Here is a 25,420-nt window from a genome sequence, read left to right as displayed (position 1 = left end):
ATTTGTCATCGGGAAAAGGCATATTAAAGCCACAAAGAAGTACTGCTCTGTGTTCACCAGAATGGCTAAAATCGCACAGATTGGAGACATCAAGTGTGTTGAGGATTTGGAGCAATGTATACACTGCTGATGGCACACCAGTTAGCAGAATCCTTTTGGAAAACTCTCTGATGTTACCTGGTACACGTAAACGTATTCACGCGTCGTGTCCTACCATTTCACTCCTCGGTATGTACTCATCAGGAATGACGACCTGTCTTTACCAAAACCTCATAATAGGCTCATAGCGGCACTACTTCTGTTAGCTGCAAACGAGAATCCACCCAGATGCCCAGTGGCAGGCACACAAATAAAATGAGATATGTTCAAAGAATTGAACATTACACGCCCTAAGAATTAATGATCCGCAATTAAACCCAACAGCGTGGTTGAATGACACACGGTTTTTCACGAAAGGCTCTGAATACTAAAGACTCAGGATCTGATCTCTCAGCTGCTGCAGAGTACCAGACAGGCAAATGGACTCCATGTTCCCAGAGATCCGGAGAGGGGTCACCCTGTGTGTGGTGAGAGGAGGGCGAGAGGGACTGACTGAAGGGACAACCGGGGCTTCCCTGAGACCTAGTGCTGCGCGGTTTCCTGAGCTCGGTGCTGCTGCAGAGGCGTCTTCACCTTCTCGAGATTAAGCAGACCCTTTGCTTCCCTTCTCTTCATGCTTATCGTATTTCAACATAGAGTTTTAACAATCCAGCATTCCAGTTTCTTGAGTTTTGAATTGTTAAACTCATTTGTGTCCAATGAGAGTAATCCTGTTGTTTCACACACGTATGTGACACGTCCTTAAAAGAGTAAGTGCATGGCAAAAACAGACACATAGACCAGTGGAATAGAATAGAAACCCCAGAGTTAGACCCACAAACATATGGCCAACTAATCTTTGACAAAGCAGGAAAGAACATCGAATGGAAAAAAGACAGTCTCTTCAACAAATGGTGCTGGGAGAACTGGACAGCAACATGCAGAAGGTTGAAACTAGACCACTTTCTCACACCATTCACAAAAACAAACTCAAAATGGATAAAGGACCTGAATGTGAGACAGGAAACCATCAAAACCCTAGAGGAGAAAGCAGGAAAAGACCTCTCTGACCTCAGCCATAGCAATCTCTTACTCGACACATCCCCAAAGGCAAGGGAATTAAAAGCAAAAATGAATTACTGGGACCTTATGAAGATAAAAAGCTTCTCAACAGCAAAGTTGTTTCAACCAACAAAACTAAAAGGCAACCAGTGGAATGGGAAAAGATATTTGCAAATGACATATCAGACAAAGGGCTAGTATCCAAAATCTATAAAGAGCTCACCAAACTCCACACCCGAAAAACAAATAACCCAGTGAAGAAATGGGCAGAAAACATGAATAGACACTTCTCTCAAGAAGACATCCGGATGGCCAACAGGCACATGAAAAGATGCTCAACGTCGCTCCTCATCAGGGAAATACAAATCTAAACCACACTCAGATATCACCTCACGCCAGTCGGAGTGGCCAAAATGAACAAATCAGGAGACTATAGATGCTGGCGAGGATGTGGAGAAACGGGAACCCTCTTGCACTGTTGGTGGGAATGCAAATTGGTGCAGCCACTCTGGAAAGCAGTGTGGAGGTTCCTCAAAAAATTAAAAATAGACCTACCCTATGACCCAGCAATAGCACTGCTAGGAATTTACCCAAGGGATACAGGAGTACTGATGCATAGGGGCACTTGTACCCCAATGTTTATAGCAGCACTCTCAACAATAGCCAAATTATGGAAAGAGCCTAAATGTCCACCAACTGATGAATGGATAAAGAAATTGTGGTTTATATACACAATGGAGTACTACATGGCAATGAGAAAGAACGAAATATGGCCCTTTGTAGCAACGTGGATGGAACTGGAGAGTGTGATGCTAAGTGAAATAAGCCATACAGAGAAAGACAGATACCATATGTTTTCACTCTTATGTGGATCCTGAGAAACTTAACAGAAACCCATGGAGGACGGGAAGGAAAAAAAAAAAAAAAAAAAAAAAAGAGTGTAGAGTGGGAGAGAGCCAAAGCATAGGAGACTGTTAAAAACTGAGAACAAACTGAGGGTTGATGGGGGGTGGGAGGGAGGGAAGGGTGAGTGATGGGTATTGAGGAGGGCACCTTTTGGGATGAGCACTGGCTGTTGTATGGAAACCAATTTTACAATAAATTTCATATATTGAAAAAAAATAAAGATAAATAAACTAAAAAAAAAAAAAAAAAGAATAAGTGCATGGTTTGCGGGAAAAGCAGGTCCCAAATATCAACCAGCACTGCACTCTTGGCAAAGTTCACTCACGTTGTCTGGGTCTTGTTTGTGAAAGCGTTGCCTAACGTCAAGCTCTGTAAATGATTTCTTTTAAAATTTTTTTAATGTTTATTTATATTTGGTGGGGGGGAGGGCAGAGAAAGAGGGAGACTGAACCTGCAGCAGGCTCCAGGCTCTGAGCTGTCAGCACAAAGCCTGACTTGAGGCTCGAACCCACGAGCTGGGAGATCATGACCTGAGCTGAAGTTGGATGCTTAACCGAATATGCCACCCAGACACCCCTGTAAATGATTTTTAAAGGTGCTTTTATTGTTTTATCTTTTGAAGTTTACACACAATAGATCTGAATGGGTTTGAATAATTAGAGAGTTAATGAAATCTGAAGTATATCACCTGTTACTGCCTTGCACATTCCAAGAACCTGAACATGTTCCAACTTAGAACAGCCTGGGTTTATAAAAACAAAAGTGGGTCACAGCGTTAACATTCAGTGGGAGTGCAGTGGGAGTCTGATTCCAACTCTGGCATTGCTGGGGCTTGTGATTGATTTTTTTTTCTTTTACTTTGCAAAAGTTTCTGATGGGCGGAGCATCTAGTAATCCCTTACATTCCCAAACTGTGTTTCAACTTCCTTTTGGAGCAAGTGCTTTGCTGCTCTAATCACAGCTTTTAGCAGAAGAGCAGCTGACATAGTGTGAGCAGTGTCGGCTATTAAATGTGCCCCTAAAGGATCCTCAAAATGAGATTTTCAGCACAGGTTGTTTGGCTTATGTGGTGGACTGTTTGTGTTGCAGAAGGTAAGAGTGAAAAAAAGAAAGCCTTTTCTGTGTTATAAAACATTTTCTGTTCTGCTTTTCACAGTGGTAATAGGAATTTGGTGTAGATTGTGATTTAATTACTGTTCTGTAGCTTAGTGTGTGAGTGGCTTTTGACATTGTTAAGTTTCAAAAAATAGAAGCAGCTTATTTAGATGATGTGATTATTCGTCATAATTTTATTTAATGTAAAAATTCAAAACAAGTTTTAATATTTTGAATGCTGTAATATAAGCATTTCCCTTGTAATTATCATAAAACATAATTTACTCTTTTTGCTTAGAATTTTTACCCAAATGCTTTCTGTGAAAGTATTAAGAAGCATATGAACATATATAGAACCAGAACAGAAATTAGACAATAGAAACCTTCAAATCATCTAATGACTAGATTTATCTCAGATATAGATGTTAACTCTTTCTAAAGAAGAATCCCTTTAGCATTTACAACTGTTATTGTCACGGCCTTAAAAGTCTGATAGACAAGCAGGCGTTACTTGTACCTTTGGCATGAATATATCATATAAATTTGAAAAAAATGAATATGCAATGTTTATAACATCCAAATATTCTCATGGGTGTTTGCCTGTGGTTGTATTTGAGGTATATTCTAGAAGACCAGTCTCAAGACTATTCTTAAGAGAATAGTGAATATGAATGTAGAAGTTTTTATTTTCTGGCATTAGTAAGGCGATTTCTAGACATATAATTACATTTAATTCGAACACTACTTCTCAAGAGATTAAAAAGTTTCTTTGGATGGAATTTGGTTTCTAGTTCATGATAGGAAACTGTGTGATACTATTTGATTTACTTTTTTTGAATGACATTTTTAAAACAAATGAGTTACCTATCATTCATAAATTTGCAAAACATTTCACTAAGTCAACAAGTTTTTTTGAATGCTTGCTTCCTGTCAGCCTCTAAGCATTGAAATATACCAACAAATAACACTAAAGCTCTGTCATTGATGGTCTTTCAATTTAGAAAATGAAGGCAGGTATCTCTCTTTAATTATATTCCTCAGTTATTTTTTTAAGGTTTATTCAAATATGCTTAATTTTTTTTTTTCTGAGACACAGAGCGTTTTTAGTTTCACAGTCTGATATGCTATTGCTTGATTTTTCGTTCAGAAAAATTTTCAGCAGATGTAGAACTGTGATTTATTCCTTGTTTGCCAAAAAGTTCTAAAACTGGTTTGAAATGCCAATTCCATCAGTCTACCATACCTAACAGAAATTTCACTCAACAAAGTAACCTTACTCATTAAAAATATCCATATATCCTTCAATAGTTGCCTCTGGTTTTATTTCCCATGTAGAAATAAATATGAAATAGTAAATTGAGATATTGAGAAATACCAAATTGAATAGTGAATGATAAATTGAGGAACTGAGAAGACAGTTTGGAACACCAGCACAATCTGCTTTACTCAACCGGTCTTAATGTTTTAGTATTTCATAAATTGCCTCTGTCCTGTTCAGAGTGAACATTCCTCAGAAAATCCTCCTCACTCTAAAGAGGAATGATAGCCCATAGGAAGAATTTATTGGCCCAAGTTTCATGGAGACCAGTTAGTACCTTTTCGATGCAATAGGCTCTCTGCTTTGCCATTGCCAGGCGTGTAGAAACATTAGTTGTTTTCCTTGTAAAACATCGCAGTTGGACGAATCACCACAGGCCGCTAAGAACTGGTCATATTCACAGGACAAAGTTTAGAATTACAGTCCCTCAATCTTACCACATAGTAGTTTCTGTTTCCTGGAATATATTATGACCAGCTTTTCATGTAGATCGTCTAGTCTTCGGGTCTACAAAGTGTATAATCATTGAAATTAGCCACAGCCCAGAAATTCCTGGCTGAGAAATGTGAATAAATTAAAAACCTCCTAAACCTACTAAAATTTTGTTTGGAGAGATGTGGGTGTTACCTAATTGTGGAGGTTTCAAGGGCCAAAAATAATCTTTCAGGAGTAAAATATAGATCAAAGCTAGAGAGGTTCTCTTCTATCAGAAAACAAAGTAAAACAATTTTTTGTATATTGTTTCAAGTACAAGATGGTTTCCAATTTTAGAGTTAACCCTCAAATGGAAAAAATAATTGATGTTATCAATCGTAAGAATTACTCATAGATTAATTAAAAGTACTATTTTATAAAGATGTGTATGAATGTTATACATACTTATGTAATCCAGAAAACTTGAGGTAGTGGCGTTTAATCCCGAACCCTGTGTTTCAATGCCAATATGATAAATAGGAATTCGCCTTCTGCTCTCAAGAAAACTCCAGTTTTTAGAAGTATTTGTGTGATGTTTACCTATATGGTGTGATTTAAAGTTGTGCAGTGGTCACTTGCTTTCAGTATCCTCTCTTCTTTGAAATGTAGTAAGGGCACCTGGGTGACTCCTTAGGTGAGGCATCCAACGCTTAATTTTAGCTCAGGTCATGATCTCACAGTTTGTGTCATTGAGCCCCACAGCAGGCTCTGTGCTGACAACTGGGAGCCTGCTTGGGATATTCTCTCTCTCTCTCTCTCTCTCTCTCTCTCTCTCTCTCTCCCTCTCCCTCCCCCTCTCTCTCTCCCTCTCCCTCCCCCTCTCTCTCTCCCTCTCCCTCCCCCTCTCTCTCCCTCTCCCTCCCCCTCTCTCTCTCCCTCTACCTCCCCCTCTCCCCCTCTCCCCCTCTCAGCCTCTCACCCTCTCACCCTCTCCCCCTCTCCTCCTCTGCAGTTTGCACTCTGTCTCTCAAAATAACTAAATGAACATTAAAAAAAATAAATTCTATAAAAAAAAAAAGAAAATGTTCTTTAAAAAAGAAAAAAAGACTGGGGCGCCTGGGTGGCTCAGTGGGTTAAGTGGCCGTCTTCAGCTCAGGTCATGATCTCACGGTCCGTGAGTTCAAGCCCCACGTCTGGCCCTGTGCTGACAGCTCAGAGCCCGGAGCCTGTTTCAGATTCTGTGTCTCCCTCTCTCTGACCTTCCCCCGTTCATGCTCTGTCTTTCTCTGTCTCAAAAATAAATAAACGTTAAGAAAAAAATTAAAAAAGAAAAAAAGAAATGTATTGATTTTACTAGATTCAACAAACCTGAAATTTATGTGGAATACCAAACACTGAATAAATACTTTAGTAAAATCCAATAGTATTTACTGCAATTTACTGTGAATCATTATAAGCTGAAAAGTTCTCTATTACAATTTCAGTGAGGAAAGGTAGAAATGGATGATGAGGGTGAAGAAGGGACTAAGGAACTCTGGAAGTTGAGGTGGCCCTGGGGAGGGGAGATCTGATGGGTGAAGCGTGACAGTGAGCGCCATGAGAAGGGTCAGAGCAGACGCCCCGGGAGTGTCACGAGAGGGAGAGGTGTGCCACAGCAAGCCTTGTTTATTTTTAATGTAGACATAATGGAGAATGCATATGCTACTTTTCTGCCTGCACATAATGTTAAACTACAACTCACTTATCAAGTTTTGTTGAAATTGTTCTTAGCTGAAAATAAGTATGTCCCCCAATGACACATAAATTCTCTTTTGGCCTTTGATTGCTAGGGCTACTGGCCAAGGCTACGTCGATCCACTTTTCTTTGCCCAATCCCTGATTGTTCTACAACCTTTGCACTTTCCTTTCTTCCCAATTATGCCCCCCCCTCACCCCACACACCATTCCTACCTGCCCAGGATGTGAGTTTTTCCCAACCAGTCTATCCTGTGCTCACTAAACTGATGTGCACTTTACCCATATCTTAACAACTTTAACTAGTTTCAGAATATGGTGCATAAACAAGAGATGATATATTTGGGGTAAAATGTGCTACATTTTAGGGAAAAAAATCACAAAAATAACAAACGGGTTAAATAGGTTTGACATAGCACTTCTTTGTGTTTGGACGTTTTAACTGAGAGAGCCAAGTTTCTCAAACCATGTTGACCAAAAATGTAATAGATAGGAAAGTGCTTATAGAATTGTTCCTTCAAAGTCTCCCCAAAGCCTTTTTGAACAAATTTAAAATGCTTCCTGACTTCAAAATTATGGCATACATTCAAAATTAAGACACGTAGACAAGAGGTACAATGGAGTTACAGATAGAGTTTCTTGGGTTCATGCAATAGAGCTTTGAGATCACTGCACATGTGTTCTCATGTCTTATCTTTTACATTGGTTACTGTCTACTTTGCTCTTCCCATGGGTTGCCTGCAATCTGCGGATATAATGGAAAGGTTCCAAAAGAGCTTCATATTTATCCATCCCTTCTTTCATTCATTTACTTGCCTATCCAATGGTCACTTTTTAAGTGCCTGCTAAGTGCCAGGCATTAGGACTAGCATTTACCAAAAGGCCATTTAGTGGGGAAAACAAAAGGAATGATTATTGTATTTCGTCAACATATTGTATTTTACTGTATAAAGCATTGTGATGGAGACAAGGAAAAGAGAGACTACAGGGTCATTTAGAGGAGGCAAGAAAACCAAGTTGCAATGAGTTTGGAGTGGGATCAGGTTGGGGAGTTTGTTTGTAAGAGGTGGAATGAAGAGAGCCAAATCTGTCAGGGTCACGATGGCATCTTGGGTAGGCTTTGAAGGTTGGATGGGAGTCATGGAAATAAGGATGCCAGGGAGGAGGACATTCAAGACTGAGGAACATGGCTCCTGGGTGGCTCAATTGGTTAAGCATCGGACTCTTGATTCAGCTCAGGTCATGATCTCAGTCTTGACATCGAGTCCCGTGTGGAGCTCCACCCTGGGAATGGACCCTGCTTGGGATTCTCTCAATCTCTCTCTCTCTCTCTCTCTCTCTCTCTCTCTCTCTCTCTCTCTGTCTCCTTTTACTCCTGCCCCCTCCATAAAAAAAAAAAAAAAAAAAAAAAAAAAGGACTGAGGAAACATCAGTTGTGTTTACAAACGACTGATAGTAGATCTGTAAAAATGGAGGATTGAAATCATCCCCACCTTTCTAAATCTTCCATCAGTTACAATTCCAGAAGTACTACAGGTGAAATTGGGTATAGTGTGTGTTGTTTTTCTTCTTTTCTTTTTTAATCCTTATCCTCAGGATTGACATGGTAATTATTCAGATGCAGAATCATTCCTGCTGCAGTTTTTAAAGGTCCTTATTTTAATGTCTCCCTCCAACTAAGCTCCTTTTTTATAGCAACCAGTCAATATATACTAACAACTTATTTTAAGAAGCTACCATTTTGACTTGAACAATAATTGGCATTAAGTAGTAGCGATCCAAATACTACACATTTCAAGAAATTTGATTTCAGTGATATATTCAGGCTGTATCCTGATAGTAACTTGCTTCAATCCTAATTATGGCATACTTGTATTCTGCCCAATTTCTTTTTTTTTTTTTTTTTTTTTTTTAATTTTTTTTTCAACGGTTTTTATTTTTTATTTTTGGGACAGAGAGAGACAGAGCATGAACGGGGGAGGGGCAGAGAGAGAGGGAGACACAGAATCGGAATCAGGCTCCAGGCTCTGAGCCATCAGCCCAGAGCCTGACGCGGGGCTCAAACTCACGGACCGCGAGATCGTGACCTGGCTGAAGTCGGACGCTTAACCGACTGCGCCACCCAGGCGCCCCTATTCTGCCCAATTTCTTATAGCTATGACCTGTTCTCCCATTTGCTTTCCATAATCCTGTAATTATCTTCATGGTCTTTACACTGTTAAAATTTCAAGAGGAAATTGCATAGTCATATTTAAGAAAATATTTAAGCATAAGTTTATTTTTTCAAATGCCTCAATAGTATAATATAATCTCTCTCTGCTTTTTCTAGAGTTTATATTTTTAAAAACTTCATTGCAACCGATAACTTTATTTATAGAAGTGTATATATTATTTGCCACATATCTTTATCCTCATGTTATTTGTAAAATAATCTGAATATATCTTATTTTGAAAAACTAATTGGATCATATCATGTACATGTATATGTAACTAATATTCATATATACCAATGAGAAGATAGGAAAGAAATTTAACATAAAATATCTATTTTTGCTATTTCCATTTTGTCCATTCGATTTACTTTTTCGATGTTGATTTTTAGTTTGGCTTTAAAATCTGTTCTAATGCCTACTGAGTTTAGAATTAAGCTATTTAAAAAGTAGTATCTCCTATTCTTTTTTTCTCAAAATAATTTTAGAAAAATAGAGTAATTGTACAAAGAGACCAACCTTACTCTACCAAAGCAGTCTGGTACACATTTGATTGAGGTTTTCTTGATTAGGTTTAGAATGTCTTACAAATGAAAGGAAAATTCAGCAAAGAATTTTAATCACAAGAGTGACATGACCAATTTTGGAAAAAAAAATCCTATGTAACCCCGTGGAGAATGGAGGCTTGCAGACTAGCTAGCAGACTGTGTCACAGTGAAGGTGGCAAATGGTCATAATCACAACTCAGATTTTGGAGATGGCACTGGAAAATGGGGCAATGGAGAAAGGGGTCGTGACACTGTTTTCGTACAGTCAAGAGATGCCATTCAAAGTTCATGGAAAAAGCACCATAATTTTAAGAGTTATTTGAAGTAAAAAGGGTAATCAATATGAGAATACTTATACTATAGTAAACATATATACATAGTAAAAATTGTGAGAAGCTGGTAGGAAGATTATGTGAAAGGTGTGTATAATGTCTTTCCCATCTGGTTGTTAAAAGCAATTAACCAAATTTGAAAATTCAAGAGCAGATGGTATAAATGTATTATTTTGTTTTTTTTTTTTGTTTTTTTTTTTTTTTTTTCAGAGTTATAAGGGATTTTATTTTATTTTTTTTTTTTTTTATTTATTTATTTTTTTTTAATATATGAAATTTACTGTCAAATTGGTTTCCATACAACACCCAGTGCTCATCCCAAAAGGTGCCCTCCTCAATACCCATCACCCACCCTGCCCTCCCTCCCACCCCCCATCAACCCTCAGTTTGTTCTCAGTTTTTAACAGTCTCTTATGCTTTGGCTCTCTCCCACTCTAACCTCTTTTTTTTTTTTTTCCTTCCCCTCCCCCATGGGTTTCTGTTACGTTTCTCAGGATCCACATAAGAGTGAAACCATATGGTATCTGTCTTTCTCTGTATGGCTTATTTCACTTAGCATCACACTCTCCAGTTCCATCCATGTTGCTACAAAAGGCCATATTTCATTTTTTCTCATTGCCACGTAGTATTCCATTGTGTATATAAACCACAATTTCTTTATCCATTCATCAGTTGATGGACATTTAGGCTCTTTCCATAATTTGGCTATTGTTGAGAGTGCTGCTATAAACATTGGGGTACAGGTGCCCCTATGCATCAGTACTCCTGTATCCCTTGGATAAATTCCTAGCAGTGCTATTGCTGGGTCATAGGGTAGGTCTATTTTTAATTTTCTGAGGAACCTCCACACTGCTTTCCAGAGCGGCTGCACCAATTTGCATTCCCACCAACAGTGCAAGAGGGTTCCTGTTTCTCCACATCCTCTCCAGCATCTATAGTCTCCTGATTTCTTCATTTTGGCCACTCTGACTGGCGTGAGGTGGTATCTGAGTGTGGTTTTGATTTGTATTTCCCTGATAAGGAGCGACGTTGAACATCTTTTCATGTGCCTGTTGGCCATCCGGATGTCTTCTTTAGAGAAGTGTCTATTCATGTTTTCTGCCCATTTCTTCACTGGGTTATTTGTTTTTCGGGTGTGGAGTTTGATGAGCTCTTTATAGATTTTGGATACTAGCCCTTTGTCCGATGTATCATTTGCAAATATCTTTTCCCATTCCGTTGGTTGCCTTTTAGTTTTGTTGGTTGTTTCCTTTGCTGTGCAGAAGCTTTTTATCTTCATAAGGTCCCAGTAATTCACTTTTGCTTTTAATTCCCTTGCCTTTGGGGATGTGCCGAGTAAGAGATTGCTACGGCTGAGGTCAGAGAGGTCTTTTCCTGCTTTCTCCTCTAAGGTTTTGATGGTTTCCTGTCTCACATTCAGGTCCTTTATCCATTTTGAGTTTATTTTTGTGAATGGTGTGAGAAAGTGGTCTAGTTTCAACCTTCTGCATGTTGCTGTCCAGTTCTCCCAGCACCATTTGTTAAAGAGACTGTCTTTTTTCCATTGGATGTTCTTTCCTGCTTTGTCAAAGATGAGTTGGCCATACGTTTGTGGGTCTAGTTCTGGGCTTTCTATTCTATTCCATTGGTCTATGTGTCTGTTTTTATGCCAATACCATGCTGTCTTGATGATGACAGCTTTGTAGTAGAGGCTAAAGTCTGGGATTGTGATGCCTCCTGCTTTGGTCTTCTTCTTCAAAATTACTTTGGCTATTCGGGGCCTTTTGTGGTTCCATATGAATTTTAGGATTGCTTGTTCTAGTTTCGAGAAGAATGCTGGTGCAATTTTGATTGGGATTGCATTGAATGTGTAGATAGCTTTGGGTAGTATTGACATTTTGACAATATTTATTCTTCCAATCCATGAGCAGGGAATGTCTTTCCATTTCTTTATATCTTCTTCAATTACCTGCATAAGCTTTCTATAGTTTTCAGCATACAGATCTTTTACATCTTTGGTTAGATTTATTCCTAGGTATTTTATGCTTCTTGGTGCTATTGTGAATGGGATCAGTTTCTTCATTTGTCTTTCTGTTGCTTCATTGTTAGTGTATAAGAATGCAACTGATTTCTGCACATTGATTTTGTATCCTGCAACTTTGCTGAATTCATGTATCAGTTCTAGCAGACTTTTGGTGGAGTCTATCGGATTTTCCATGTATAATATCATGTCATCTGCAAAAAGCGAAAGCTTGACTTCATCTTTGCCAATTTTGATGCCTTTGATTTCCTTTTGTTGTCTGATTGCTGAGGCTAGAACTTCCAGCACTATGTTAAACAGCAGCGGTGACAGTGGGCATCCCTGTCGTGTTCCTGATCTCAGGGAAAAAGCTCTCAGTTTTTCCCCGTTGAGGATGATGTTAGCTGTGGGCTTTTCATAAATGGCCTTTATGATCTTTAAGTATGTTCCTTCTATCCCGACTTTCTCAAGGGTTTTTATTAAGAAAGGGTGCTGGATTTTGTCAAAGGCCTTTTCTGCATCGATTGACAGGATCATATGGTTCTTCTCTTTTTTTTTGTTAATGTGATGTATCACGTTGATCGATTTGCGAATGTTGAACCAGCCCTGCATCCCAGGAATGAATCCCACTTGGTCATGGTGAATAATTCTTTTTATATGCTGTTGAATTCGATTTGCTAGTATCTTATTAAGAATTTTTGCATCCATATTCATCAGGGATATTGGCCTGTAGTTCTCTTTTTTTACTGGGTCTCTGTCTGGTTTAGGAATCAAAGTAATACTGGCTTCATAGAATGAGTCTGGAAGTTTTCCTTCCCTTTCTATTTCTTGGAATAGCTTGAGAAGGATAGGTATTATCTCTGCTTTAAATGTCTGGTAGAACTCCCCTGGGAAGCCATCTGGTCCTGGACTCTTATTTGTTGGGAGATTTTTGATAACCGATTCAATTTCTTCGCTGGTTATGGGTCTGTTCAAGCTTTCTATTTCCTCCTGATTGAGTTTTGGAAGAGTGTGGGTGTTTAGAAATTTGTCCATTTCTTCCAGGTTGTCCAATTTGCTGGCATATAATTTTTCATAGTATTCCCTGATAATTGTTTGTATCTCTGAGGGATTGGTTGTAATCATTCCATTTTCATTCATGATTTTATCTATTTGGGTCATCTCCCTTTTCTTTTTGAGAAGCCTGGCTAGAGGTTTGTCAATTTTGTTTATTTTTTCAAAAAACCAACTCTTGGTTTCGTTGATCTGCTCTACAGTTTTTTTAGATTCTATATTGTTTATTTCTGCTCTGATCTTTATTATTTCTCTTCTTCTGCTGGGTTTAGGCTGCCTTTGCTGTTCTGCTTCTATTTCCTTTAGGTGTGCTGTTAGATTTTGTATTTGGGATTTTTCTTGTTTCTTGAGATAGGCCTGGATTGCAATGTATTTTCCTCTCAGGACTGCCTTCGCTGCATCCCAGAGCATTTGGATTGTTGTATTTTCATTTTCGTTTGTTTCCATATATGTTTTAATTTCTTCTCTAATTGCCTGGTTGACCCACTCATTCGTTAGTAGGGTGTTCTTTAACCTCCATGCTTTTGGAGGTTTTCCAGACTTTTTCCTGTGGTTGATTTCAAGCTTCATAGCATTGTGGTCTGAAAGTATGCATGGTATAATTTCAATTCTTGTAAACTTATGAAGGGCTGTTTTGTGACCCAGTATATGATCTATCTTGGAGAATGTTCCATGTGCACTCGAGAAGAAAGTATATTCTGTTGCTTTGGGATGCAGAGTTCTAAATATATCTGTCAAGTCCATCTGATCCAATGTATCATTCAGGGCCCTTGTTTCTTTATTGACTGTGTGTCTAGATGATCTATCCATTTCTGTAAGTGGGGTGTTAAAGTCCCCTGCAATGACCACATTCTTATCAATAAGGTTGCTTATGTTTATGAGTAATTGTTTTATATATCTGGGGGCTCGGGTATTTGGCGCATAGACATTTATAATAGTTAGCTCTTCCTGGTGGAAAGACCCTGTGATTATTATATAATGCCCTTCTTCATCTCTTGTTACAGCCTTTAATTTAAAGTCTAGTTTGTCTGATATAAGTATGGCTACTCCAGCTTTCTTTTGGCTTCCAGGAGCATGATAAATAGTTCTCCATCCCCTCACTCTCAATCTAAAGGTGTCCTCAGATCTGAAATGTGTCTCTTGTAGACAGCAAATAGATGGGTCTTGTTTTTTTATCCATTCTGATACCCTATGTCTTTTAGTTGGCGCATTTAATCCATTTACATTCAGTGTTATTATAGAAAGATATGGGTTTAGAGTCATTGTGATGTCTGTATGTTTTATGCTTGTAGTGATGTCTCTGGTACTTTGTCTCACAGGATCCCCCTTAGGATCTCTTGTAGGGCTGGTTTCGTGGTGACAAATTCCTTCAGTTTTTGTTTGTTTGGGAAGACCTTTATCTCTCCTTCTATTCTAAATGACAGACTTGCTGGATAAAGGATTCTCGGCTGCATATTTTTGCTGTTTAGCACACTGTAGATATCGTGCCAAGCCTTTCTGGCCTGCCAAGTTTCAAAGGAGAGATCAGTCACGAGTCTTATAGGTCTCCCTTTATATGTGAGGGCACGTTTATCCCTTGCTGCTTTCAGAATTTTCTCTTTATCCTTGTATTTTGCCAGTTTCACTATGATATGTCGTGCAGAAGATCGATTCAAGTTACGTCTGAAGGGAGTTCTCTGTGCCTCTTGGATTTCAATGCCTTTTTCCTTCCCCAGTTCAGGGAAGTTCTCAGCTATAATTTGTTCAAGTACCCCTTCAGCACCCTTCCCTCTCTCTTCCTCCTCTGGGATACCAATTATGCGTATATTATTTTTTTTTAGTGTATCACTTAGTTCTCTAATTTTCCCCTCATACTCCTGGATTTTTTTATCTCTCTTTCTTTCAGCTTCCTCTTTCTCCATAACTTTATCTTCTAGTTCACCTATTCTCTCCTCTGCCTCTTCAAGCCGAGCCATCGTGGATTCCATTTTGTTTTGCAATTCGTTTAAAGCGTTTTTCAACTCCTCGTGACTGTTCCTTAGTCCCTCGATCTTTGTGGCAAGAGATTCTCTGCTGTCCTGTATACTGTTTTCAAGCCCAGCGATTAATTTTATGACTATTATTCTAAATTCACTTTCTGTTATATTATTTAAATCCTTTTTGATCAGTTCATTAGCTGTTGTTATTTCCTGGAGATTCTTCTGAGGGGAATTCTTCCGTTTGGTCATTTTGGAGAGTCCCTGGCGTGGTGAGGACCTGCAGTGCACTTCCCCTGTGCTGTGGTGTATAACTGGAGTTAGTGGGCGGGGCCGCAGTCCGACCCGATGTCTGCCCCCAGCCCACCGCTGGGCCCACAGTCAGACTGGTGTGTGCCTTCTCTTCCCCTCTCCTAGGGGCGGGATTCACTGTGGGGTGGCGTGTCCCGTCTGGGCTACTTGCACACTGCCAGGCTTGTGTTGCTGGGGATCTGGCGTATTAGCTGGGGTGGGTAGGCAAGGTGCACGGGGGCTGGAGGGGCAGGCTTAGCTCGCTTCTCCTTAGGTGATCCACTTCAGGAGGAGCCCTGTGGCAGCGGGAGGGAGTCAGATCCGCTGCCGGAGGTTTGGCTCCGCAGAAGCACAGAGTTGGGTGTTTGCGCGGAGCGAGCAAGTTCCCTGGCAGGAACTGGTTCCCTTTGGGATTTTGGCTGGGGGATGGGCGGGGGAGATGGCGCTGGCGCCTTTGTTCCCCGCCAAGCTGAGCTCTGCCGTCCGGGGGCTCAGCAGCTCTCCCTCCCTTTGTCCTCCAGCCTTCCCGCTTTCCGAGCAGAGCTGTTCACTTATGACCTCCCAGACGCTAAGTCGCGCTTGCTGTCGGAACACAGTCCGTCCGGCCCCTCCGCTTTTGGCAGCCAGACTCGGGGGCTCTGCTTGGCCGGCGAGCCGCCCCTCCGCCCCGGCTCCCTCCCGCCAGTCCGTGGAGCGCGCACCGCCTCGCCGCCCTTCCTACCCTCTTCCGTGGGCCTCTCGTCTGCGCTTGACTCCGGAGACTCCCTTCTGCTATAAATGTATTATTTTGAAACATAACCTGAGGAAAAGGCATTTGCCTCAGGCTAGCTAATGGGCTAGTGGTGTGTGTGTGTGTGTGTGAATTGATTACTTTAAATGTTTTGAAGATGGATTACTCTTGGCCGATTAGTTTAAAAAATAATTTAAATGAAATAAATTAATTGATACAACTTTATTACCTTTACCTTGCATTAGCTTAATAGGATGGGAACTGTGTTTATCAAAATATTAACATATTACTAAAAAATAGTTCTGTACTCACAATATTGGCATCTGTGTTTGAAAATTAACTTATTTTTCCAATAGCCAGAATGCCATGAAGTGGATTTGAATTTCTGAAATGAAAAACACACATATTAGCCTGCAATTAAGCATAAAATCTTCATCATGAACATTAAATTTAAAAACGAACAACAAAAAAAATCTGGCTCTTTGGAGGAGGGGGGAATCCAGAGAGGTGGTTTGTGTTTTATCCTGTTTTATGACAGGATGTTAGCACCATCTAGTGGAGAAACAGAATGTTTACTTAAATTCTAAAAATCAAAATTAATGTAGAATCATTTATTAAAAGTTCCCTAACATAAATGTGCTAAAAATGTGCTAAAACATCAAAGAGAAATTACTGCATATGAAATCTCACACAAGTATTATTTACTACAGAAAAGTCTAGTTTTATATGGAGCGTGTATGAAATGTGAAACATGTTCATCAGAGATGGGTTCCATGATGGTCTTCACCTCTGTTGATTATTTGCCCCTTACCTTTTAAAAAGAAATTCTAGAATAGAATGTTAAGCCATTGTCATAAAACCAAGTAAAGAAAGGAGTTATGCAGTGAAAGTAATACTAATAAATATGTCTGGTGATAAGTATCTTTGAATTTGCCATTTTTAAAAGTAATCATTGGAGACCTAATGTAATCATTCTATCTTTTAAAGTGTTTTTTTAAATTAAAGTTTTTATTTAAATGTAATCATTCTATCTTTTAAAGTTTTTATTTAAATTACAGTTAGTTAGTATCTACTGCAATATTAGTTTCAGGAGTAGCATTTAGTGGTTCATCATTTACACATAACACCCAGTGCTCATCACAACAAATGCCCTCCTCAGTATTCATTACTTGTAATCCATTTCCCCACCTACCTCCCCTCCAGCAACCCTCAGTTTGTTCTCTATACTTAAGAGTCTGTTTTATGGTTTGCCTCTCTTTTTTTCCTCCTATGTTCATCTCTTTCAGTTTTTAAATTCCACATATGAGTGAAATCATGTGGTATTTGTCTTTTTCTGACTGACTTATTTTGCTTCGCATAAATACACTCTAGTTCTGTCGGTGCATTACAAATGGCAAGATTTCATACTTATTGATGGCTGAGTAATATTCCAGTGTGTGTGTGTGTGTGTGTGTGTGTGTGTGTGTGTGTGTACTGCATCTCTTTATCCATTCATCCATCAGTGGACATTTGGGTTCTTTCTATAATTTGACTAATTGTTGATATGCTGCTGTAAATATCAAACTGCATGTATCCTTTCAGAATCAGCATTTTTGTATCCTTCTGTTAAATACTTAGCAGTGCAATGGCTGGATTGTAGGGTAGTTCTATTGTTAACTTTTTGAGGACCCTCCATATTGTTTTCCAGAGTGGCTGCTCCAGTTTGCATTCCCACACCAACACTGCAAGAGGGTTCCCCTTTCTCTGCCTCCTTGCCAATGCCTTGTTGTTTTCTGTGCTGTTAATTTCAGCCATTGACAGGTGTGAGATAGTATCTCATCGTGGTTTTGATTTGTATCTCCTTAATGATGAGTGATGTTGAGCATCTTTTCATGTATCTGTTGGCCATGTGTATGTCTTTGGAAAACTATTCATGTCTTCTGCCCATAACTGGATTATTTGTTTGGGTGTTGAGTTTGATAAGTTCTGTATAGATTTTGGATACTAACCCTTTATCAGATATGTCATTTGCAAATATCTTCTCCCACTCTGAAGGTTGCCTTTTAGTTTGTTGATTGTTTTCTTCATTGTGCAGAAGCTTTTTATCTTGATGAAGTCCCAATAGTTCATTTTTGCTTTTGTTTCCCTTGCCTTTGATGACATATCCAGTAAGAGGTTCCTATGGCCCAAATCAGAGAGGTTGGTGTGTTCTCTAGGATTTTGATGGTTTCCCATCTCATATTTTGGTCTTTCATCCACTTTGAATATATTTTGTGTACCTTGTAAGAAAGTGGTCCAGTTTCATTCTTCTGCATGTTGTTGTCCAGTTTTCCCAACACTATTTATTGAGGAGACTTTTTTCCATTGGATATTCTTTCCTGCTTTGTCAAAGATTAGTTGACTATATAGTTGTGGGTCCGTTTCTGAGTTTTCTATTCTGTTCCACTGATCTGCGTGTCTGTTTTTATACCAGCACTATGCTGTCTTGGTGACTACAGCTGTGTAATGTAGCTTGAAGTCTGGAATTCTGATGCCTCCAGCTTTGCTTTTCTCTTTCAAGATTACTTTGGCTATTTGGAATCTTTTGTGGTTCCATACAAATTTTAGGATTGTTTGTTCCAGCTCTGTGAAAACTGCTGGTGGTATTTTGATAGGGATTGCAGTACATGTGTAGATTGATTTGAGTGATATAGATGTTTTAATGATATTTGTTCTACCAGTCCATGAGCATGGAATATTTTTCCATTTCTTTTTGTTGCTTTCAGTTTCTTTCATCAGTATTCTGCAGTTTGCAGAGTACAGATCTTTTTGCCTCTTTGATTAGGTTTTTTCCTAAGTATCTTATGGTTTTTGGTGCAAATATAAATGGAGTGAATTCTTTCATTTTTCTTTCTGCTGCCTCACTATTGGTATGTAAAAATGCAACAGGCTTCTCTGCATGGAGTTTGTTTCCTGCAACTTTACTGAATTGTGTATCAGTTCCAGAAATTTTTAGTGGAGAGTTTTGGGTTTTCTATGTAGATTATCATGTTGTCTATGAATAGTGAAAGTTTGATTTCTTCCTTCTTGATTTGGATGCCTTGCCTTTCTTTCTTCCTTCCTTTTCTTTCTTTCTTTTTTACTTTCCTTTTATTTTTTATTTTTTTTTTTTTGACTGATACTGAGACTAGACATCCAGTACTATGTTAAGTAACAATGGTGAGAGCGGTCATCCTTATCTTGTTCCTGACCATAGAAGAAAAGTTCTCAGTTTTTCCTCATTGAGAATTATATTAGCTGTGGGTCTTTCATATGTGGCATTTATGATAATGAGGTATGTTCCCTCTATCTCTCTTCGTTTGAGTGTTTTTTCGTTTGTTTTTTAGAAATAGAGAAAGCGCGTGTGTATGGGAGTCAGGGGAGGGACAAAGGGAAGAGAGAGAGAATCTTAAGTAGGCGCCACATCCAGTGAGGAGCCTGACATGGGGCTTGATCTCCCAACCCTGAGATCATGACCTGTTTATTCTGATGGGAATTCTCTGTGCCTCCTGGATTTGGATGTCTGTTTCCTTCCCAAGTTTAGGGAAGTTTTCAGCTATAATTTCCTCCAATGAACCTTCTGCCCCCTTTTCCTTCTCTTCCCTGGGACTCCAGTGATACGAACGTTACTATGATTTATGGAGTCACTGAGTTCCCTAGGTCTGCATTCGTGATCTGATATTTTTCTTTACCTCTTCTCTTCAGCTTCATTATTTTCCATAAGTTTATCTTGTATATCACTGATTCATTCTTATGATTCTTCCGTCCGGATATACAAAACTGCAGGACAGTTGTCTGTTGGTGCCTGGGACTGGTGGCTGTGCTGGTCTGGAATCTGGCCCCTGCGGTTCACTCAGTGTCAGTCCTGCTCCAGTAGATAAGCAGTTACAGGCACGGAGGGGCTGGAGTTCATGTAAGTAGGCTCCCAGTGGAGCCACTGTCCTGTTCCCTGAAGCCCCAGCATGTTGGTGTTGGTAAGAAAAATGGCAACACCCCAGTCTCTCCTCCCCGCAGGGGGTGTCTCAAACCGTGCAGTTCAGGCAGCGCCTTACAGAGTAGCGTGGGCATTCGACCTGTCCTGCTCCACAGTCTCCTCCAGCACCTCGTATCCCGCTCTGCGTGAACCTGGTTCCAGAATAATGCCACTCTGCCCTGCCAACGAAGGGCCTCAGGTTGGCACCTGCAATGTCTTTGTCCTTGGGCAATATGCCCTCTTCCCACAGTACTTGGGAGGAAGGGACTGTTGTCTGCCAGTGCTTGAGAACTTGAGACCTTGAGAACGCTACCGCACCCCAGGACTGGCCCCTCTCGCCACCAGGTACCTGCACACAGCCGGCTCCAGTCCAGAGAAAGTCAAACAACCCTAAAAACTCCGATCTTCACTTATAAGGCTGTTTGCAAAGTAGAAATTGGCTCTATCTGTATTTTTTGTTCCCCTGTCCATGGTCCAGAGAAGTTTTCCTCTTGTCCAAATACAATCCCACACTTCTACAACCTTTCTTCACTTCCTTTTGTCTCTCCACAAAAGTGGTCCCCTCCTCTCCTTGCCTACACTGCCCATTTTTTCTCTCCTGATTCTCAAACGCCTGCCTCTGTACCACCAAACTGTCTCGTTCCACCTGTGGGGATCCTTCTGCCACTCTGTAGATTGATTTCCTCTGCAGAAAGTGTTCTGACCTTAATACTGGTGTCTTTGAGGGGTGAAGGAAATAATGATCTTCTTACTTGTCTGCCATTTTGACTCCTCCCAGCATAGGTATTTTTAAAAGAAAAAATAACCTAAATGTTTTGGAAGTTTAAAAAAACACTTTAAGCAATTACTTTATTTTTATTGTTTTTAGATTGTGAAGGACCGCCTCCAGGAAAACAAAATGAAATTTTGGTAGGTGTCTGGCCTGAACAAAAATATCCAGAGGGAACTCAGGCTACATATAAATGCCGACCTGGATATAGAACTCTTGGAGCTATTATAATGGAATGCAAGAATGGAGAATGGGTGGCTCTTAATCCATTGAGGATATGTCAGAGTAAGTAAATCATACATTTGTGAAAACTTTAGTTGTGAAAATACCAAATGTTTGATATCGTAGCAATATTAGCTGAATTATATCATAATTGTCATTTAAACACAAAATAATATACCATCATTATTCTTTTTTTTTAATGTTTATTTATTTTTGAGAGAGAGAGAGCACAGGTAGGGGAGGGGGGGAGAGAAAGGGAGACACAGAATATGAAGCAGGCTCCAGGTTCTGAGCTGTCAGCACAGAGCCCGACGCGGAGCTGAACCCACGAACTGTGAGATTATGACCTGAGCTGAAGTTGGATGCTTAACCGACTGAGCCCCCCAGGCGCCCCTATACCATCATTATTCTTAATAAGGAGTTGAAATCTTCCAAAATAAAAAAATCCACCATATAGACAAGTTTAATAATAAAATAATAACTTTGTGTTATTTTTCACTTTTCTACATCTTCAATTATGTCTTTGGATATAATATTAAATACCATTTTCCTTGAACTTCTACATCAAATGTGTTTCCCTGCATTACATAATGATATTATATTCTTTTGATCATTTTAGAAAGGCCCTGTGGACATCCTGGAGATACTTCTTTTGGTTCCTTTCATCTTGCAAGAGGAAATGAATTTGAATATGGAGCAAAGGTTGTTTACACATGTAATGAGGGGTATGTAGTCAATATAAAAAAATTGAGACAATTATAATTTAGATTGTAAATAGGGACTGTACTGATTAGTATTTTTAAGGTCACGTTATTTTTCTTTTTTTTTAAATTTTTAATGTTTTATTTTATTTTTTTGAGAGACAAAGAGAGACAGAGGGAAGGGCAGAGAGAGACACACACACAGAATCCAAAGCAGGCTCTAGGCTCTGAGCTGCCAACACAGAGCCCAATGTGGGGCTTGAACCCACAAACCATGAGATCATGTCCTGAGCTGAATGAAGTTGGACACCTAACTGCCACCCACCCAAGGCACCCCAGTTACTTTATTTTTCTATGAGCATTTTTATAAGTACCATACAAGAAGCCTGAAAAATTAATGTATAATGGAAATGATTATATTTGGATACCATATTATCTCCTCAACATTGAAAATTTTAAATGAGTTATAATTACTCTTAAAGAGTGTAGTTCTAGGAGGGCTGGAAAATAGTATATATATAAATAAGGGTTTATTCCAAAAATTCCTGACTATATTCTATTATGTACAGAGTATATGGGAGGGAGTTCAATATGTCAGGGACAGTGAGAATGGCAACAAAATCAGATTACATGGCATCTCTTTGATAAAAGCTTATAAAATTTAGGAGAAACAAATATTTTACACCAAAGCAATAATAACTACCATTATTTAAGTTTCCATGGTGTGTAAATTATTCTTATCACGTGGACCAAAAATGCTACTACCTTCATAATCATAGACTCTGTTCTCTAATCTCCTGTTGGATTTTCATGGCTGATCTTAACACTGTGATACCTCTTCAGGGTTCTTTATTCCTGTTATGCCCATCTAGGTCTACACATTGTTTTGAAGAAAGTTTCATACATGGGAAAACCAGTATCATTACAAGTTTATGCTACATAAATACAAATAGGATCAATGTAATATTTTAAAGGTTAGGCTTTGGAATAAGCCTGCATCCCAAAACTCCACCACTTAATAACTGTATGTATCATTCTAATAGCTCTTCACTCCCATTTCCTCAATTATAAAAGTAGAAACATGGGACGCCTGAGTGCCTCAGTCAGTTGGGCATCCAACTCTACCTTTCAGCTCAGGTCATGATCCCAGGGTCATGGGATTGAGCCCCACATCAGGCTCTGCACTGAGCATGGAGCCTGTTTGGGATTTTCTCTCTCTCCCTCTGTCCCTCTCCCTAGCTTGCACACACACTCTGTCTCTAAAAAGAAAAGTAGAAACACAGCAGGTGCATCATAGGATTGGTGGAAAACATAAATAAGATACACTGAAGCCCTTCGAAGAGTTCGTGGGATATTGTAGGCACCCAATAAGTCTTAGTTCTTATGATTTTAGTGTCTCTTTGGCCACTGAGATTTTTCAAAGACATTTTTAGCCCAACTTTCAATCATTGCTGCTGGCTTTGTTATACATGACCAAATAGATGACGACCATCTGGGCTTAAACTTTCCAGTTACCTCACTGTTCACCTCTGTAATATCCCTGTCAATACAGGCTTGTCTGACCCCTTTAGTTTCCATATTGGACCTGGCAAAAGGGATCAAAACTCACAGACTTCATCCACTAGATTCCCTAAATCTCAGTAATAAATAAATATTTATAATTCGGTGAAAAAATTAGCGACATACTTAACCTCTGATCTTGGCTGCACTTTAATTCATCTTTGCTTCTTTCATCTTGTATAAGTTCTGGGCAAACTCTGTTAAAGATTCTATAAAAAGTAACTATCTGCCACTCAGCTTGGATCTCCACCAAGAACTAGATACTCATTAGTGAAATAAAGGTCCTTGGACCATGCAAGATCAGCAAACATCAATATTTCATGCTATTTTAAAAATTTTAGATTGTTTTACCTACCTGAGGGGATGTACCTTTTGACCTAGTTGTTGAATCAGTGTAGAATGGGCTTACTACACCCATGGCTTCTGCTAGTCAACCGACCTTTTTTGATCCCTTGTTCCCATCCACCTTTTTTCTGCTATTTTGCCCAGCTGGGGTTGCAGATACATGAGCTATTACTTTTCCCCAAGTACCAACATTTGGACAGTCTCTTTTTCTTCCCCCTTTCCCTGTGTATATGGGCCATAAGCGGTTTTGTGTAGAATTTGGCAGAATCCCTAAAACAACTTTGGGGGAACGGGTGGGTTTCTGGTGTAGATGGAAAATGTTAACAGGAAATGTACTTTCGGAACAGGGTACCAGTAGAGGAGACAAAGAAGGAAAATTAATCACCAATTATTTTGTTTCTTTATATGACAGAGACATAGATAAATGTTTGACTTCAAGTTCTGTGATCCTCATTTAAAATGTTTTCTTCCTTTAGAGAATTAGGAAGAAATAGTAACATTCAAAGGAAGACAAAGTAATTTTTGAGGGAGAAAGCTTGTGGTTTTTTTACTTGTGTAATGGGTGAAGCAATCCTTATTTGCAGATGAAGGAAACGTTTGTTTATGTACAATTATTTAGGTGTTAATGAAAGGCCCATTCTCAAAATTATCTCTCTTGTGGTTATCAAAATGCTGCCCATTACTTATGTTTTGAGAAAAAGCTTTCTGCTTCTTGCTGTCCACTGTAATACTAAGAAGGATGCTTTGCTTTGCTCTAAAGCCTCTGGTAATGATTATACATTTTGCATCTGCCCTAAGAAATTTTCATCCAACTAGAGCATTTTAGATTTTAAGGATGGGCTTGATGTGTTACCACAGTTAGATAAATTTGACTTTGAATGAATGAATTTTATAAGGAAATCTGACTCGATGACCACACTGTAAAAAATGCCTAGGATAGAAATGGGAAGATGAAGACAAGTGTTCAAAATAAACATGCTAAGAAATTTTGTCTATTCAAAATTTTGTCTAATCAAGAATAGATTATGTAATGAGCCCCAAAGTTCCAAAGATATCATAATTGTGGACGATAGGAGTATGGAACAAGAGTGGAGGAAGTGGAACATATTGTTAGCTCTTGCTTACTATCACGTTTTTTGGGTTTTCGTTTTGGTGGTAGTTCAAGGAGGTTATAACATTGTTAAGTGTAATTGACTAACTCAGTGATAAAATAAGAGGATATTGTGCACAAAATTCTAATGAGTTTCTGTCATGAACCAAGGATAATGATTAGTCCATGTGCCTGAAGACTTGAGGGCCTTTTTTTTTTTAATATAACTTACTGTCAAATTAGCTAACATACAGTATATACAGTGTGCTCTTGGCTTCGGGGGTAGATTCCCATGTTTCATCACTTACATACAACACTCAGTGCTCATCCCAACAAGTGCCCATCACCCATTTTTACTTCTCAATGTCCATCACCTCTCAATAGCCATCACCCCTCAGTGCCCATGACCCATTTTCCCCTCTCCCCTGCGCCCCTCCATCAACCCTCAGTTCGTTCTTTGTATTTAAGAATCTCTTTATGGTTTGCCTCCCTCTGTATTTGAAACTGTTTTTTTTTCCCTTCCCTTCCCCCATGGTCTTTTGTTAAGTTTCTCAAGTTCCACATGAGTGAAAACATATATCTGTATTTCACTGACTGACTTATTTCACTTAGCATAATACCCTCCAGTTCCGTCCACATTGCTGCAAATGGTAGGATTTCATTCCTTCTTGTTGCCAAATAGTATTCCATTGTATATATAAACCACATCTTCTTTATCCATTCATCAGTCGATGGACACTTAGGCTCTTCCCATAATTTGGCTGTTGTTGAAAGTGCTGCTGTAGACATTAGGGTACATGTGCCCCTTCGAATCAGCACTCCTGTATCATTTGGATAAATTTTGAGTAGTGCTATTGCTGCGTCCTAAGATAATTCTATTTTAAATTTTTTGAGGGGGGCGCCTGGGTGGCGCAGTCGGTTAAGCGTCCGACTTCAGCCAGGTCACGATCTCGCGGTCCGTGAGTTCGAGCCCCGCGTCAGGCTCTGGGCTGATGGCTCAGAGCCTGGAGCCTGATTCCGATTCTGTGTCTCCCTCTC

General features: G+C 39.4%; 1 protein-coding gene across 4 annotated transcripts in view; it reads left to right on the top strand.

Annotated features, from left to right (window-relative positions):
* Nucleotides 1-2,755: 2,755 nt before the first annotated feature.
* The window catches only part of LOC132676570 (complement factor H-like), a 104,657-nt gene continuing 81,992 nt past the window's right edge, over nucleotides 2,756-25,420 (top strand). For 2 of the 4 annotated variants that reach the window (XM_078441384.2, XM_078441383.2), the window contains exons 1-3: nucleotides 2,819-3,138; nucleotides 20,564-20,749; nucleotides 21,306-21,411. In XM_078441384.2, the coding sequence (XP_078297510.1) occupies nucleotides 3,081-3,138; nucleotides 20,564-20,749; nucleotides 21,306-21,411 (350 nt within the window). In that variant the 5' untranslated portion in view covers nucleotides 2,819-3,080. Of the gene's footprint in view, nucleotides 3,139-20,563; nucleotides 20,750-21,305; nucleotides 21,412-25,420 lie in introns of all 4 variants that reach the window. The other 2 variants (XM_078441385.2, XM_078441386.2) reach the window with 2 other exon arrangements.

Source organism: Panthera onca, chromosome F1, assembly GCF_046562875.1.
Source record: "Panthera onca isolate mPanOnc1 chromosome F1, mPanOnc1 haplotype 2, whole genome shotgun sequence".
NCBI lineage: Eukaryota > Metazoa > Chordata > Mammalia > Carnivora > Felidae > Panthera > Panthera onca.
This window is presented reverse-complemented; position numbering and strand designations above follow the sequence as displayed.